At 44.5% G+C, this 15,073-nt stretch overlaps 1 protein-coding gene across 1 annotated transcript; it reads left to right on the forward strand.

Moving 5' to 3' along the window:
* Positions 1-442: 442 nt before the first annotated feature.
* On the forward strand, positions 443-14,697 carry NUP54 (nucleoporin 54). The gene is made up of 12 exons (XM_034064556.1): positions 443-597; positions 5,081-5,164; positions 5,288-5,422; positions 6,120-6,349; positions 8,668-8,855; positions 9,750-9,946; positions 11,596-11,650; positions 12,200-12,293; positions 12,731-12,838; positions 13,215-13,334; positions 13,580-13,690; positions 13,871-14,697. Exons 1-12 carry the CDS (start codon positions 546-548, stop codon positions 13,994-13,996), a joined length of 1,500 nt encoding a protein of 499 aa, XP_033920447.1. The 5' UTR covers positions 443-545; the 3' UTR covers positions 13,997-14,697.
* The last annotated feature ends 376 nt before the right edge of the window (positions 14,698-15,073 follow it).

Here is a 15,073-nt window from a genome sequence, read left to right on the forward strand (position 1 = left end):
AAGCTCACCAGTTCCAACCCCTGCCACAGGCAGGGACACCTTCCACTAGAGCAGGTTGCTCCAAGCCCCATCCAACCTGGCCTTAAACACTGCCAGGGATGGGGCAGCCACAGCTTCTCTGGGCACCCTGTGCCAGCGCCTGACAGGGAAGCCCATCCTAATGTCTAATCTCAATCTCCCCTCTGCCAGGTTAAAGCCCTTCCCCCTTGTTCTGTCCCTACAGACACTTGTCAAAAGCCCCTCTCCAGATTTCTCCTCAGCCCCGTTGGGCACTGGAAGCTGCTCTAAGGTAACCCCGGAGCCTTTTTCAGCCTCAACAGCCCCAACTTGCTGGAACAAACCTTTCGTGGGGGGAAATGTGGAGGGCGGAGCCGCTCCCGAGTCATTAATCCCTGTGGGGAACCGGTGAGCGCCCACCCCTCTCGTAGTGGTACCAACCCGGAAGCGCTTGGCCGCAGAGCCGGAAGGCGGCGGAAGGCTGTATTTAATGGTTGCAGCCGCCTCGGCTGTCTCTGTCCCATCGCGGCTCCGCTAACCAGCACCTCATGGCCTTCAGCTTCGGGGCGACGTTGGGCGCTGGGGCTGCCAACCCCACCGGTGAGCAGGGAGGATCCGGGACCGGGGGGGGCGGCGGGTGTTGTCTCCCTGCCGCGCGGTAGCCGAGCTTCAACGGTCGTGGGGGCGGGTGCCCCCCCACCAGTGAGAACCGTTGCCCCCTCAGCGGTGATCGGGCGCCTCAGCGGTGCTCTCCTCGGAGCAGTCCGCAGCCCGTCAGCGGTGCCGGGGCGTGCGGACAGCCCCCTTCACACTCACCCGCAACCCCTCAGCCATGGCGGAGCAGCCAAATACCCCCCTCATACCCATCCGCAGCCCCACAGCGGTGCCGGGGCGCCCGGGCACCCCTGTGGTACCGATCCGCAGCCCCACGGCGGTGCCGGGGCTCCCGGGCACCCCTGTGGTACCGATCCGCAGCTCCTCATCGGTGCCGGGGCTCCCGGGCACCCCTGTGGTACCGATCCGCAGCCCCACAGCGGTGCCGGGGCTCCCGGGCACCCCTGTGGTACCGATCCGCAGCTCCTCATCGGTGCCGGGGCGCCCGGGCACCCCTGTGGTACCGATCCGCAGCCCCAGAGCGGTGCCGGGGCTCCCGGGCACCCCTGTGGTACCGCTCCGCAGCCCCACAGCGGTGCCGGGGTGCCGTGGTTCAGTGAAGCGTGGCCGGTACTCTCCCCCCCGGGGCCATCCGCAGCCTCTCAGCGGTGGCGGAGACGCAGGTCCCTATTGTGTCTGGAGCTCCTTTCGGCGTGGCTTCGGCGGGGCCGGGTGTAGCCGTTCCTGCTCGTCCCGTCGCGGCAGAGCCGGTGAGATCCACTTTCCTCCCCGGTTTTCTCCCCATCAGTCAATAAACACGGTCCCCGCCGCACTGCCCGAGTTCCGTTCGGTTGTTATCCACTCCCCGCGTGGGGGAACGTCCGGGGGCTTCATCCTGCCCAGAGGAGTGTGAGTTGCTCTTAGGGCGCTTGTGCCATGGTGATGGATGCTCGGTGGTGCCTGGTTAATATTGCCAGGTCCCTCGAATCATCACTTTTGATTGAAGTAATATTCCTGTTTGATTGAGATGCTCTTGAAATTTAATTTTTGAGCAATGTAAAAGTGCTGAATTTGTAAGGTGGAAAAAGCCTTTTTTCCTTTTTTTTTTGCTGCTGTTAACTGAGTGTCAGAACATGCCTTACTCTAATTTAGTGGAATCTTTGTTGGCTCTTACTCAGAGTAGACACTCTGGGTAAGTCCTTTGGATAGGGCTCATCTTCACTGTAGCTGGCCTCATCTCTACCATGTGGTCTTTCACTGTGGCTGATTTAGACACAGACTTTCTGGTCTCATCTTCAAGTAGAAGATAATCTTGCGCTGCTCGTACACTGCTGCAGGGTTTATGGTGCTCACAGACCAATATTAGAGGGAGTTCTGGGATCACACTTGCCATTGTCTGTCTAGTGTGAAGCTGTTACCAGCAACTCCTGGGAGAGAACTGGGGAGCTGCTCCGTTAGCATTTGTCTTAGAGCTGAAATAACCTGGATGCATCAGGTAAGTTATCATCAAGCACTGGAGCTGACAGAGTTTGCAAATACAACTTGAATAACTCTGCCTGGGGGTATTTGAGGCACACATGGTGCATCGTCTGCTGGACTTGCAGTTTGTGGGTTTTCTGCCATTGCTGCTCATGTGTAGGTATGGTATTAGCATGAAAATAGTTTATTCTTGTCTTCTTGATAGCTTATGAAATAATTATGGTACTGTTGGTGCCACTAGTGCAGATGCAGCTGTATCGAGCAATCTTAGGTGCTTAAATACTGTTCTTAACAGGAATGTTGAATTGCATGGGTATTTTGATGTGTAGCTTTGTAATAAGATAGGAAAAGTGTTGCCTGCTTTATATACAGTATAGTTGAAAAATAGCACACATATAGCAGTGAAGTAGGGAGAGTGGGTCAAACAGGATTTTTTGTGTGTTCAGTAAATAATGTTTAATGTCAGTTAATATCTTCCTCTTATTTTTAACTCTGCCTGTCTTGCCTATGGTGATGGGAAAATATTTGAGTTCTTCTTTCCTGAACCTACCTTTTGTCTAGAACTAATGCTACCTTGCTCTTTTTCTGCTTCCCGCTTGTCAGGATTTGGTGGGCTTGAAACTACAAACTCCACTGCCAGTGGTTTTAATTTTGGTGGTTTTGGCTTAACTGCTAATCCTGCAGTGAATTTTAGTATTGGGAATTTCGGTGTTTCCACTACCTCAACTCCACCATTCAATTTTGGTAACAGTCTGGCAAGTGCAGGTAGATAATTCAAAGTACTTGTTCTGTTATATATTATAAATGTTAATAGCAGGGGTCCAAGAATTACATTCTAAACTGAGAATCCATATTTAGTGCTACTCTTCATATCCAGTGAAGGCTGGAGCTAAAAGCTTTGAAAGTGGAATGGGTTTGAGAGCCACAGGCTTGTAGAGGTTTTGCCTATTAAATTCTGAAGAAATGGCTACTGAGAAAAAATATGAATGTACCAAATCCTCAGGCTCTGAAATAGAAATGAATTGTGGTAACATCTCAGTCTGACCCAACCTAAAAATGAGCATCGATTACCTATCAAAACAGCATCAGTTCTCTGTTCAGACTCAGACAATCATGAGCCATTGCAGAGCTGGTCCCTAACTCCACATTTCCTGAACATGAGATTCTTGGACTACTGCAGTCATGTTTTCCATCTCCCCCCCGTGTCTCCTCATTGGCCCTCCGTGAGCTGTCATGAATGCACCACATAGTTTCTGTGGAGAAACAACTTGTATACGATCAGCACAAAGTTAACAGCCCTTCCTGTGACCTGTGTTTCCTGAAGGCTGTTCTGAAACAGCACCCATCCCAGGCTCTTGTTAAGAGATCATCTGTGTGGTGTGTGTGCTGGGTGCTGACTGTAAGAACTGTTCACAGCCCATGTAGAGCCACCAGTTCTAAGGATCAGGTGATACCATTTCAAGTTAAGTCTTTTCCATTTCATATGAAAATGCCTAACTGTATGGATTTCTAATGCTTTTAATCATGTAGAATTAGCCCATGGGGTCTCGTTGCCACTGCTAGTTGAGGAATTACATTCATTCCAGAGTGCCATTGCTCCCTGCATTAGTGTACTCTTACCTGTTTTGGTTTTATTTGGTATGAACACTATTGGACTGTATTTCTTCAGCTGAGTTTGAACTGCTGCAGGAGAGAACTTGGATACTTAATTGTGCTTAGCAGTTTGTACTCCTAGATCCCTTTTCCGGAAAGGATGACTAAATTTACTGTGAGTACAAAACTACCCAAAACATGGTGTTATCTGATGCCACTGCTGCCAGGGTTTCTTGCTCGTTGGTAGCTCAACCATCACAGGGAACAAATTCTCTCCATTCGCATTAAGATGTTTCCTGAATGAAAATAAAATGTGATTGCAGGTCAGCTTTGGTCTAAGCTTTTTTTCTGGTTTTTTTGACATCTACAAGAGGATCCAAGTGTTGTAGGTCTGAGAGGCTTTTTGTTGTTGACGTGTGAGTGAGCAGTAGCAGAATCTGTTTGACAAACCTTTTGTCACAGACTGTTTTCCTTTGTTTGAGTATATGGAAAACAAGCTAGAAATGGAGAGAACTTGGTGTCCTGGGGCTAGTCAGAAGTCCACAGGCTGTACAGTGCATTGGCACCAGTGGAGCGAGGAGGTAGTGTGGTGGCACCCAGCACCCATGCAACCTCACGTGCTGGGAGGCCATCCACCTCTCCTGGCACAGACACCCTGTATAGGAGCACCTCTAAGGGGGCAGATGGGAAGAAGGTGCTCTCTTGGGGCTTTCTCTGGCGCAGTGGAGCTCAGGCACTCACTCCTGCTAGTCATTGACTGGTTTTCCTGAAAACCTGTGGGAGTCTGATTGCTTTTGTGTCTGTCTTCCTCTGATAGACATTAAACTGCAAAATGAGATTTAACAGGGAGGATAGGAGGGAAACTGGTCTTAAGAAGAAAGACCTTGTAGAATTTTACCTGTGCATAGAAAGAAATGGTTGCTGTGACAGCATTCCTGTTATGCACACAGCGAGTTTGTGCACCCTAGCCTTAGTCTTTACCTGATGTGTTTCTGGTTTTGCTCTGAAGAGGTTAGGAATGTTTAAAAAGCTCACACAGGTCAGATTGTTAAACACTTAGCAACCACACTGACTGCTTGAAGTATTCCTCAGAAGGAATCTAAATAATACTATTATGAGTTGTGTCTGTCATTAAGAAAAGCACATCCTGCTGTTAAAGGAGCAGGATGGTAGCTCACTGCTGCTTTTTTACTTGCTTCTGTGGCACACCATTGATGTATTGGCTATCTGGTTCATGTTTTCTCCCCGACAAACTTGATACCCATGATCTATGTGAACTACATGCTTGTAACATAGCACGTTGTCTGTCAGCATCTCTTCTCATAACACTCCTTGGTGCCTGCAGTTTTTTGTTGTGTTATGCACAGCTGTTGCTCACAATGTTCCATCTACCTTACTTGTGATCTTTGTTTTTTAGGTGCTTTTGGAGGATTTGGGACAACTACCACCACTGCAGGACCAACATTTAGTTTTTCTGCTCCTACCAATACAGGCACCAGTGGTAAGATAGTACAAGTCCCAAAGGATTTGCTTTAGAACAAACTGGGGGGCATCAGGCCTTCACAATAATGTTTTGGATTGAGCAGGTATCTTCTTCTCAATAATTACTTGCTTATTTCCCCAGGACTCTTTGGTGCTACCCAGAACAAAGGCTTTGGATTTGGTACTAGTTTTGGCACAGGCACTGGAACTGGCTTAGGCAGTGGGTTGGGAACTGGGCTGGGCTTTGGAGGCTTTGGCACCCAGCAGCAACAGACCAGTAAGTACAGCCTTCTCTTGATTTACCCCTTCCCTGGCAACAAAAGCATAAGGCTGCAGCAGGCATGCAAGTAGTTGGATGGGAGTGTGTTATAAAAAAAGGCTGTTCCACTTCTGATCAATGGATGCTTCTCAGAAACTTGGCTTTTGAAATGCCTATGGTTGCAGCCCTTGCTTTTTTCTTAAACAAGAGCTCAAACAAGCGTTGAGTTTCACCCTTCAGTTTCCAACAGCAAATCCCCCTTTGGTTTGGTGGTGGTTAAGGCTAATTACAGAATTGATGCTCGCAATGACAGCATTACTAGAAAGATGAGGAAATGGGGTTGAATTTAGTCTAAATGTGACTTGGATCATGACCAGGTACAGACTGAGTGCACTGAATTTATAACAACAAATCTGTCCTTCAGATTGAGGTCTTGGAGGTGCTACATGATGTCATGTGTTGATATAAATGTCTTATTTAAAGAAAAACTAATCTCCTAACTCAGAGTTCAGAAACTTGTGTTGCTGATGAAGACTGAGTATAAAAAGACACTTTTGAAAAACATTATCCAATTTTGATTATTTATTCTGTGCATTTATTTTGCTTCTCAAAATGTGAAGGAAGTGATACCAATGATACACAGATGGTATGTGTTAACAAATGAGTCTGTCTTGGTTGGTAAAGGAGCTAATTTGTTTTCCTTCATCCTACACAGCATTAGGAAGTGGGTTGTTCAGCCAGCCTGCTCAGACCCCCGCCCAGTCAAACCAGCTGATCAACACAGCAAGTGCTCTCTCAGCTCCAACACTCTTAGGAGATGAGAGAGATGCTATTTTGGCAAAATGGAACCAGCTGCAGGCCTTCTGGGGTACAGGCAAAGGTTACTTCAACAACAACAGTGCTCCGGTGGAGTTCACACAGGAAAACCCCTTCTGCAGGTTTAAGGTATGAATTGTTCACCTGCCCATGAATGGTTCTGAAGCAATTGCCCTACTTGCTGGGTGGTGGAGGGTCTTGTGAACATTACATCAGATATAATTTCTGTTAAGGGTATTCTGAAAGAGTGTTTTTCCAGGTGATGTACACAGTTCTGATGCATGCTAATGAAAAGGCTTGAAGATGTATAGATGCTGGAAATATGGGCGTTGTTACAGTACTAGATAACAGGTGCATATGTGGATCATGAAAATGACATTTTCATGTGATAGTATTCAGATTAGTGTGTGTGTAATTGCAGCAGATCTCTAGGGTTAATTTCAGTAGGTATTTGTTTAGGTTACAGTATTACAGAAACTATTTAAAATAACCTTCTAAATAACATCCAAAAGAACTGTAAACATCTGGAATAAGAACTTCAGGGTCTTTCTTTGCTTTGTTTATATTAGAAAAACCCTCTATGAACCTGGCCTGTACATACCGTTCTAAGTACACCAGCCTTCAGGTTTCTTCTGCCTTTATACTTGCCAGTGCTAAAGCTCACTCCATGCCCTATGTGATATTGTCAGCTATTCCAGATCCTGCTTCTCATCTGAGCAAAAGATGACTTTCTTGCTAAGCTTCAAGCTTGTCAGTGAATTGGGGTCGGGGATGGTGATATCCTCCTTTCCCAAGCCAGTTCTTTTGAAGCACAAACTTTCTAACCTGAATGTAGGTTCATACCTAATTAAAACTAGTTTTGATTATGCACATCACGACAATTGTATAAAATCTTTACAGCAACTGAGTGCCTGTGTAACAAATATTTGGCTTCTGTTGCATTATTTTTTTAGGTGTTACCTTGAATATTTTGTTGCCAATGGTCCTGGCAGCTTGCTTTACTGTAAGTTGTGGCCTGGAATGGCTTTATAGCTTTCTGGCCTTTGAAAAATTGCAAAGTATTAGTTGTGTGATGCAAAATTTCTTATCTTAGAGTTTCATTTACTAGAAGTTTTCCTTTCAGGTTAGACAGTGCCACATACTAGGCTTACTTTTGTCCCTGTGACTTGAGTGTTATTAATACCATTATGAATCAGCATACCTTAAGTTACATACTGAAAAGTTCCATGAATGCCAGCAGTGGCAGATGCCTAAGGAAAATGTTAGACAAGTTGGTAGCATGGATGTTGGAGCAGAGTGTCATAAGCTAGTTTGATTTATTGCCTCTGTAAGCATCAGACATCTAATGAGAATGAAGCATTGCCTAAAGGGTTTCACAGGTATTCAAGGAATGCGCTTTCACCCAGTTCCAGCCCTAGAACAAATGAGAAGCAAGCAGAAGAAGCATGTCCAGCAGGTCAAAGGAGGTGATCCTGCCCCTCTACTCTGCTCTCGTGAGACCTCACTTGGAGTATTGTGTGCAGTTCTGGTGTCCTCAACATAAAAAGGACATGGAACTGTTGGAACAAGTCCAGAGGAGGCCACGAGGATGATCAGGGACTGGAGCACCTCCTGTATGAAGACAGGCTGAGAAAGAGGGGGCTGTTCAGCCTGGAGAAGAGAAGGCTGCGTGGAGACCTCATAGCAGCCTTCCAGTATCTGAAGGGGGCCTACAGGGATGCTGGGGAGGGTCTCTTCATTTGGGACTGTAGCGATAGGACAAGGGGTAATGGGTTGAAACTTAAACAGCAGAGGTTTAGATTGGATATAAGGCAGAAATTCTTTACTGTTAGGGTGGTGAGGTACTGGAATGGGTTGCCCAGGGAGGTTGTGAATGTTCCATCCCTGGCAGTGTTCAAGACCAGGTTGGATGAAGCCTTGGGTGACATGGTTTAGTGTGGGGTGTCCCTTCCCATGGCAGGGGGTTGGAACTAGATGATCTTGAGGTCCTTTCCAACCCTAACTATTCTATGAGTCTGTGATTCAAGCATCTGGAAAGGTAATACTGTAAACTATTTTGGAAGTCTAGTGATTGTTCTGTATTGAAGCTTGGTCCTCTGGTTCCTTTTGCAGCTTGGAAAACGTGTACATTTGTACCATGTTCCTGGTTGGTATTAGCTCTGAAGTAACATAAATACCCTGTTGAATTGGCCTCTTCCCATCCATAGCTGCTTGTTTGTTGGTTTTTTTTTTAATGAAAGGGGATAATTTTGTAAGTATTTGGGCTGTTTCAAAAGCTGGTGGCCTTGTGGGAGAACATTGAAGGTGAATAGATTTTGTTTCTGCATTGCTGAATATGTAGTAACTTAAATTTTCAACCAGTTGCTCTACAAATTGAAGGTTTTTGTGCCACATAGATACATTTGTGCTAAGTAATACATTGCTGGTTTTCGTTTGTTCATTTGCAGGCTGTGGGTTACAGTTTAATGCCCAACAACAAAGATGAAGATGGCCTTGTGGTCTTGGTCTTTAACAGAAAAGAAGCAGATATTCGAAGCCAGCAGCAGCAGCTCGTAGAATCACTACACAAAATTCTGGGGGGAAACCAGACACTCACTGTCAACATAGAAGGTGTTAAAACGATGCCAGATGACCAGTATGTGACTTTGATGCAGTTTTGGCTTTCTATCCAGTATTATATGTTGTAAAGGGATATGCTTAGTCTGTTTTGGCTCTCTTACTCCTTGACTTTAGATCTGTTCATCCCGAGTTCAGTTTTGTGTGTCTCATTCCTTGGTGTTGCTTTTTTTCTGAAGGTTTTAAGGCTATTATCTTTCCTGTGTATGTTACTTGCTTTTGCTGGAGTTGAAAGCTGAGGACCTCAGCTAAGGTCAGGAAATAGGCTTCTCCAGACCCTGCTCAGCAGCAAATGTTGGAGATAAAGATGCTAACCATGAGGACAAGATAAATAGTTCGTATTTAAGGAGCTGTGAAGTTTGTTTTCACTTGATCATGCATAAGATGGGCTGGCATTGGGGTTTATTGTAATAGTGACTTTGCAGTATTCCAGGTCACAGATGTTTGTTTTGGTGGGAAAGCTATTCCCAGGCTAGCAGAGTGGTCTCATTCTGCATATGTTATGTCAGAGAGCTGTCTGCTTGGAGTTGTTTGGGGGCCTCAGGCTACTCTGCTTGAAGTACTTCATTCAGCACACTAACATTTCTGCTTCTTACTTTGACCCTGTTCATTCTGTTTCAAAGACCAAAGGTTTTAAGTTATTCTTAATGTAGGAGTAGTATCGCCATATAACATGGTTGTTAAAAAGGGGGCTGGGGGCAGAATGTAATTCTGTGGAGTACTGTCAGTTTTCTCATTCTGCCTTGCTGTGTTAAACCCTGTGTTTTCTGGTAGTTTGTCTGTCAGTTACCTCACAGAAGTTAAAACTGTCAGCTGGAAGAGGTGGTAACTTTGATTTAGGGTTGTTCTTTGTTGTGTTAGTTTCTGTATACTGCTGACCTCTTTCTGACAGTATGCATGTTGTCTGGCTCAGGACAGAAGTGATAATTTACATTGTTGAGCGCTCACCCAATGGCACCTCAAGGAGAGTACCCGCAACGACCCTCTACGCACACCTTGAACAACCCAACATCAAGGCATCCCTGCAGCAGCTGGGGGTCAGCTTCTCCATGGCCAGAACAGAGCTTTCCCCAGCACAGGTCAAACAGCTCCTGCAGAATCCCCCTGCTGGTATGTGATCTGGGGCTGCACAGGGGCACAGCTGGGCCTCTGCTTCAGCTTTGTTGGGCCTCTGGGAAAAATGATGGTGTTGGGCAATTGGAAAACACCTTTCGAAACTACAGGAGTTTCCAAGGCACTCTGACATACTCTTGTAATGGGTTTAACGACAGCAGGTTTCCCCGTGCAATGTAGTCTGACAATACAGTTATGATTCATCAGTAATATGCCACACACCACTATACTATATGATACAGTCATCATAAACCCCTTCAACTTGTGCACTTAAAAAAAAGGTCCATATCAGAATAATCATGTCCTATATTCACTACCTAATTTTCAGTGGGGTTGCTTAGCCTATGTATGTGGCCAAAGGTAGTACATAGCTTTATTTTAGAGTAGGCATGCGCCTTTCCTGCAGTTTCAGAGGGCAGTTGTAGCTAATGCTGTGTCTATACAGTATCCCATGTAATACTTGAAGGGAATTCCCTGCAGGGGGTAAGGGGAAGCAGCCTGTGGTTTCCAGCAGCCAGTATGGAGCATGTTCAATAAGACCAGTGTTTAAAAGCACAGCAAAGGTTATATCATCTGGATGGCAAAAAGAGCTTGGCCTACTCCTGCAGGACAGAGACAAGCTGCACTGTTTCCCAGCTGCTGCAGTGCTGGGGAGTAACTGCTCTGTGCACAAGCAAGTTAGCTGTTTAATGTTGGAGGTGTATCATGGGGCCCGTGTAATGATGGTCGGGCACATCTTGTTAGTCCATGACTGAAAGGAAAGCAAAGGTTGTAGGCTTACAAGCAAGTAGGGTGGGCAAGGAGAGGTGTTGGTGCTGAGCTCAGGAGAAGCGGGCACACCCCAAGAGTTCTGGTATAGAGGCAAGAGCTCTTACAAAGAATGAGCTAGAGCATGGTGCAATGAAGAATGTTGCAGTAGCTGACTGTTCTGGTCTTGAAGCTGACCTGAAATTGTTCAATTACCACCTGTTTCTGTTTCTGGCATGTCTTTCTGGTCAGCAAGTCAGTTGCTTCCCTATCTCCGTTCTGTTTGTTTTTAACTAGCATGCCTACGTCTGTGCATTTCATACATGGATCTGATTTGCACTGACATTTGGAGCGTAATACCTTGCATCATGATGCTAATGCACATGCACAGTCAAACTGCTTTTTCTTTATGTAATTACCCAGTGAAGCAGTTAATGGCAAAGCAAACAACTCTTCTGTAAAGAGATCAAATCCATCAATAAATCCTGTTAGGAACCATGATAATTCTTACTGGGATTACTTTTCCCACTGGTTTGGTACTTTGGTCTTTAATTACTGATTTTTTGGTATTTCGTTTTATGCAACAACCAACCTGAAGAGGAAAGATGACCCAGGTGTAGCATACAGTGGGATCAGCAGGAACTTTTCACCTTGGCATATGGATTGTCCCATTTGATTACCTATGGGTTGTACCTTTCCTATGCTTTCAAACCAGTAGAAGTGATTGACAGCCTTTTGGACTGAACTTAGTGTCACGGTCCACAACCAAGACTTACTTAATGAACCTGAATTTGTATAACAGTCATTCAGGTTAGCATAGTTGAGAAGGTTTGTAACAGCTGTAAGATATGATATCTGTTCAGATCCATCCACACTAAAAACTTGTCTGTTTTTTTAAGGTGTTGATCCTATTATATGGGAACAAGCCAAAGTTGACAATCCTGACCCTGACAAGTAAGTAATAGTCTGTATCAGTATTACAGAAAGGTGAAAAATATACAATATTGTGTGTGTAGTACCCTTCAGGTAACTTGTAAGAAACTAATTAGAGAATAACTCTGTCAAGTGCTGATCTCTTTTGAAGCAGTGAGGATTACTAGAAGTGCCATTCTAATCCCTTTACCTGCTTAGGTGCTTAAGGGTTGTCAGGATCAAGAGCCTTACTTGGATTACTTCCAGTTGTTGTGTCCTCCATTATATGAACTGGTTATTGTGACTTAGTTTTTGCAGCCATTATAGTTTTTTCTCTTTATTCCTGCAGCTGAAAGTGATGTACCCTTGTAGCCTCCAGTGAGTACAGATAACTTAGGCTGATGTCTTTATGAAAAATGAATGTGTTGTAACAAGCAATGAGGACTGTAGAACCTTGCAAAACAAGATATGTCTTATTTTGTAATAAACTAAGATTATCTGTAACTTCATAGTAGTTGTATTAATGATTTTCAATTCACATCACCTATTTAATATGAAAATGTGTTGTAAGAGATATTTGTATTCTTACAGGCTCATTCCTGTGCCATTGGTTGGTTTCAAGGACCTGTTGAGAAGATTGAAGGTCCAAGATCAGATGACCAAACAGCATCAAACTCGATTAGATGTAAGGTTTCTTATCATGGCTCCTTGCTGTTGATGAAAGATGGGCTATTAAAGAGCCTCCCCCATGCCTGTTCTGAAAACTGGAACTATGTGCATGGGGCTGTGGCTCTATTTCTTCATATATATCTTCATTATATCTTTTGGCCAAAACTGAGCAGTGCAGTTTGGCTTGGCTTTTTTTTCAGGTTCAAGCTTCCCGTGTTGTTACAGGCTAATTCAAACCAGCTGAATTAAGTTGCACTGGCACAGACTCTTAATTTGGGTGCCTGGTTTTCTGCTACCTTCTGAAAATCATGGTTGCATCTGAAAATAAATAGAAATCAGAGCCGCAAAAAGCTTTCTGAAATCATCTTTGAAACTCCCCATTTTAGATCGGGACTAATGTGTTCTGTTATTAGAAACTCTTGTGATTTCTAACTGACTCCATCTCCTCTGCAGATAATATCAGAAGATATCAGTGAGCTGCAGAAAAAACAAACGACAACTATGGCAAAAATTGCCCAGTACAAAAGGAAACTGATGGAACTGTCTCACAGAACATTACAGGTAACATGGATAGTCTAAGAAACTCATTCTGACATACAGTATAGTGCCAGAAGGCAAACTGGGAGGGGGCAGGATGACCTGTGCAGTTTTGTACATGGACGATGTTGAGAAAGAAATTCTGACTTCATCAAATGGTGTTATTTAAGTAAGAGCAGCAGAGGTCTCAGGGAAGGCCTCCAGCATGTCATACTGCTGTGGGAAGTACACTCTCAGTACTTTGAAGCTGTGGGACTGCCCCAAGGTTGCAGAGGAACGGGCTAAAGAGAGCAAATCTGATGAGAGACAAGCTGGTGGAAGGACAAAAAGACGTGATTGGATTAGTGGGGAAAGACGGGTGAAGTCATCTCTAATGAACCTGAAAGACTTCTTTTGGTAGGTGTTAATAAAGCAGGAGATCCAAAGGAAAAGCGGTTACGCCATCCAAGCAGACGAAGAGCAGCTTCGTGTACAGTTAGATACAATTCAGTGTGAACTTAACGCACCTACGCAGTTCAAGGTGAGTAGTTAATAGCACTTTGCTGCATCACTGATAGGTATTGAAGTATTTTTGAGTTCAGAGAAGTATTGGAGTGGCTTGCCTTTTGCATGTCTTTTCCTCTCCCTCCTCCCTCTCCCAAAAAGCAGTTTAAAATGGAATGAGCAGCAGTGCCTCCAGCCCTGGTGCCTCAAAGAGTGGTACATGCTAGAGCTCTGACAGCTGTGAATGAGTTGGGTTTGATTTAAGCCTGTCTCTCTTCCTAGGGCAGACTGAATGAGCTCATGTCCCAAATCAGGATGCAAAACCACTTTGGAGCTGTGAGGGCTGAAGAGCGCTATTATGTAGATGCAGACCTCTTAAGGGAAATCAAACAAGTAGGTATTACTCTTTTAACTTTATAACTTAAGCCAGCTACACAGGAACCTGGGAGATCTGTCTGAGAACTTATACCAGGCTTTTCAGTCAGCCAAGGCCATGGTACCTTTGAGAAATACTACCTTAAATCAGTTAAGTTGGGCTATGCTAATGCTGGTTTTTAACCTATCTACCTGCAGCATTTAAAACAGCAGCAAGAAGGCCTGAGTCACCTAATTAGCATCATAAAGGACGACTTGGAGGACATCAAACTTATAGAACAGGAACTGAATGAGAGCATTCCCAGAGGAGCCAGCTTCAGTTGATGCAGTGGATGCTGCTGGGCTTACACAGAAGCTGTTACTAAAGTTCATGGTTTACCTTGCAAGGCTAAAAGAAAATAAACCACATACATACTTCCTAAAAGCGATGGTATTTTGGCTGTTACCTTTAGAATTAGCAAAGTCTCTCCTAAGCTTTTGAACTTGACCTTTGGAAGGTTTCTATTTTGTAAAGCTGCATATGCTTCAGTAAAAGAAGGACAACCGAATCTGTTCAGATACTGTTTACTATAAAACTCTATGTACTGTTGTACATGTTTCCTTTTTTTATCCTTTTTCCCTTTTTTTTACAACAGCATTGTCCTGGAAATGCAGTACTGATGGAATTGTTCCAACTGTGACTTGCTCTGAGGAAGGCTTAGTGCACTTCCATGTGTTTGTCAAAACAATCAGGTGCCATCCTTATGTATACAGCTAATTTAAATCATTACAGATCTGTATGTTGCTGTACGTACATCAGTCTCTGCAATACCAAGTAGCTTACTGGGGCAAGCTGCTGGAAGTTGGTGTTTCCCATTTCTGTCCTTCCTTTGGACTGTAAGGATCTGACGGTTATGTTTTCATCACTTATGTGAATTATACAAAGCTTTGCTGCCCCTTAAATAACAACAGAATCTCTAGATGTTGTGTTCTGCCTTTTTTGAATTGCTGGAGAGTAATAAATTCTGTCTGACTTTGTAATAACATGTGATCAGTATTGGATCTTGCTCAGCTCCATCAGCAAAGCAGTGAACCTGCTGGCAGCTCCAGGTTAATGCATTCTCTCTCCTCCAGGCACTGCAGGTAACAGATATCAAACCCAAGGTCACAGAGCTGCTTGGCAGCCTCTATCCCCAACTGAAATACAAGGTCATAGTCCTTAGATCCTACCTGAGACCAGGTACTCCAGAGCAGGGGGCTACTACAAGCACGGGAGAGACAGCTTCCCCACCCAAGTTGCCTTTTTTTCCTTATTACAAAAGTCACAGAATAACTGAAACCAAAATACATTATTCTCTGCAGTAGGAGTCTGTTACAATAGAGACAGAATAATTTTGTTCAGTAATCACAAAAAAATAAATA

The sequence above is a fragment of the Melopsittacus undulatus genome, chromosome 7, assembly GCF_012275295.1.
Source record: "Melopsittacus undulatus isolate bMelUnd1 chromosome 7, bMelUnd1.mat.Z, whole genome shotgun sequence".
Classification (NCBI taxonomy): Eukaryota; Metazoa; Chordata; class Aves; order Psittaciformes; family Psittaculidae; genus Melopsittacus; species Melopsittacus undulatus.

Coding starts and splice junctions, on each gene's coding strand:
- NUP54 (XM_034064556.1), top strand. CDS start 546: ATGGCCTTCAGCTTCGGGGCGACGTTGGGCGCTGGGGCTGCCAACCCC. Junction 6,350..8,667: donor ACCCCTTCTGCAGGTTTAAG/GTATGAATTGTT, acceptor GTTCATTTGCAG/GCTGTGGGTTACAGTTTAAT. Junction 8,856..9,749: donor AAAACGATGCCAGATGACCA/GTATGTGACTTT, acceptor TGTCTGGCTCAG/GACAGAAGTGATAATTTACA.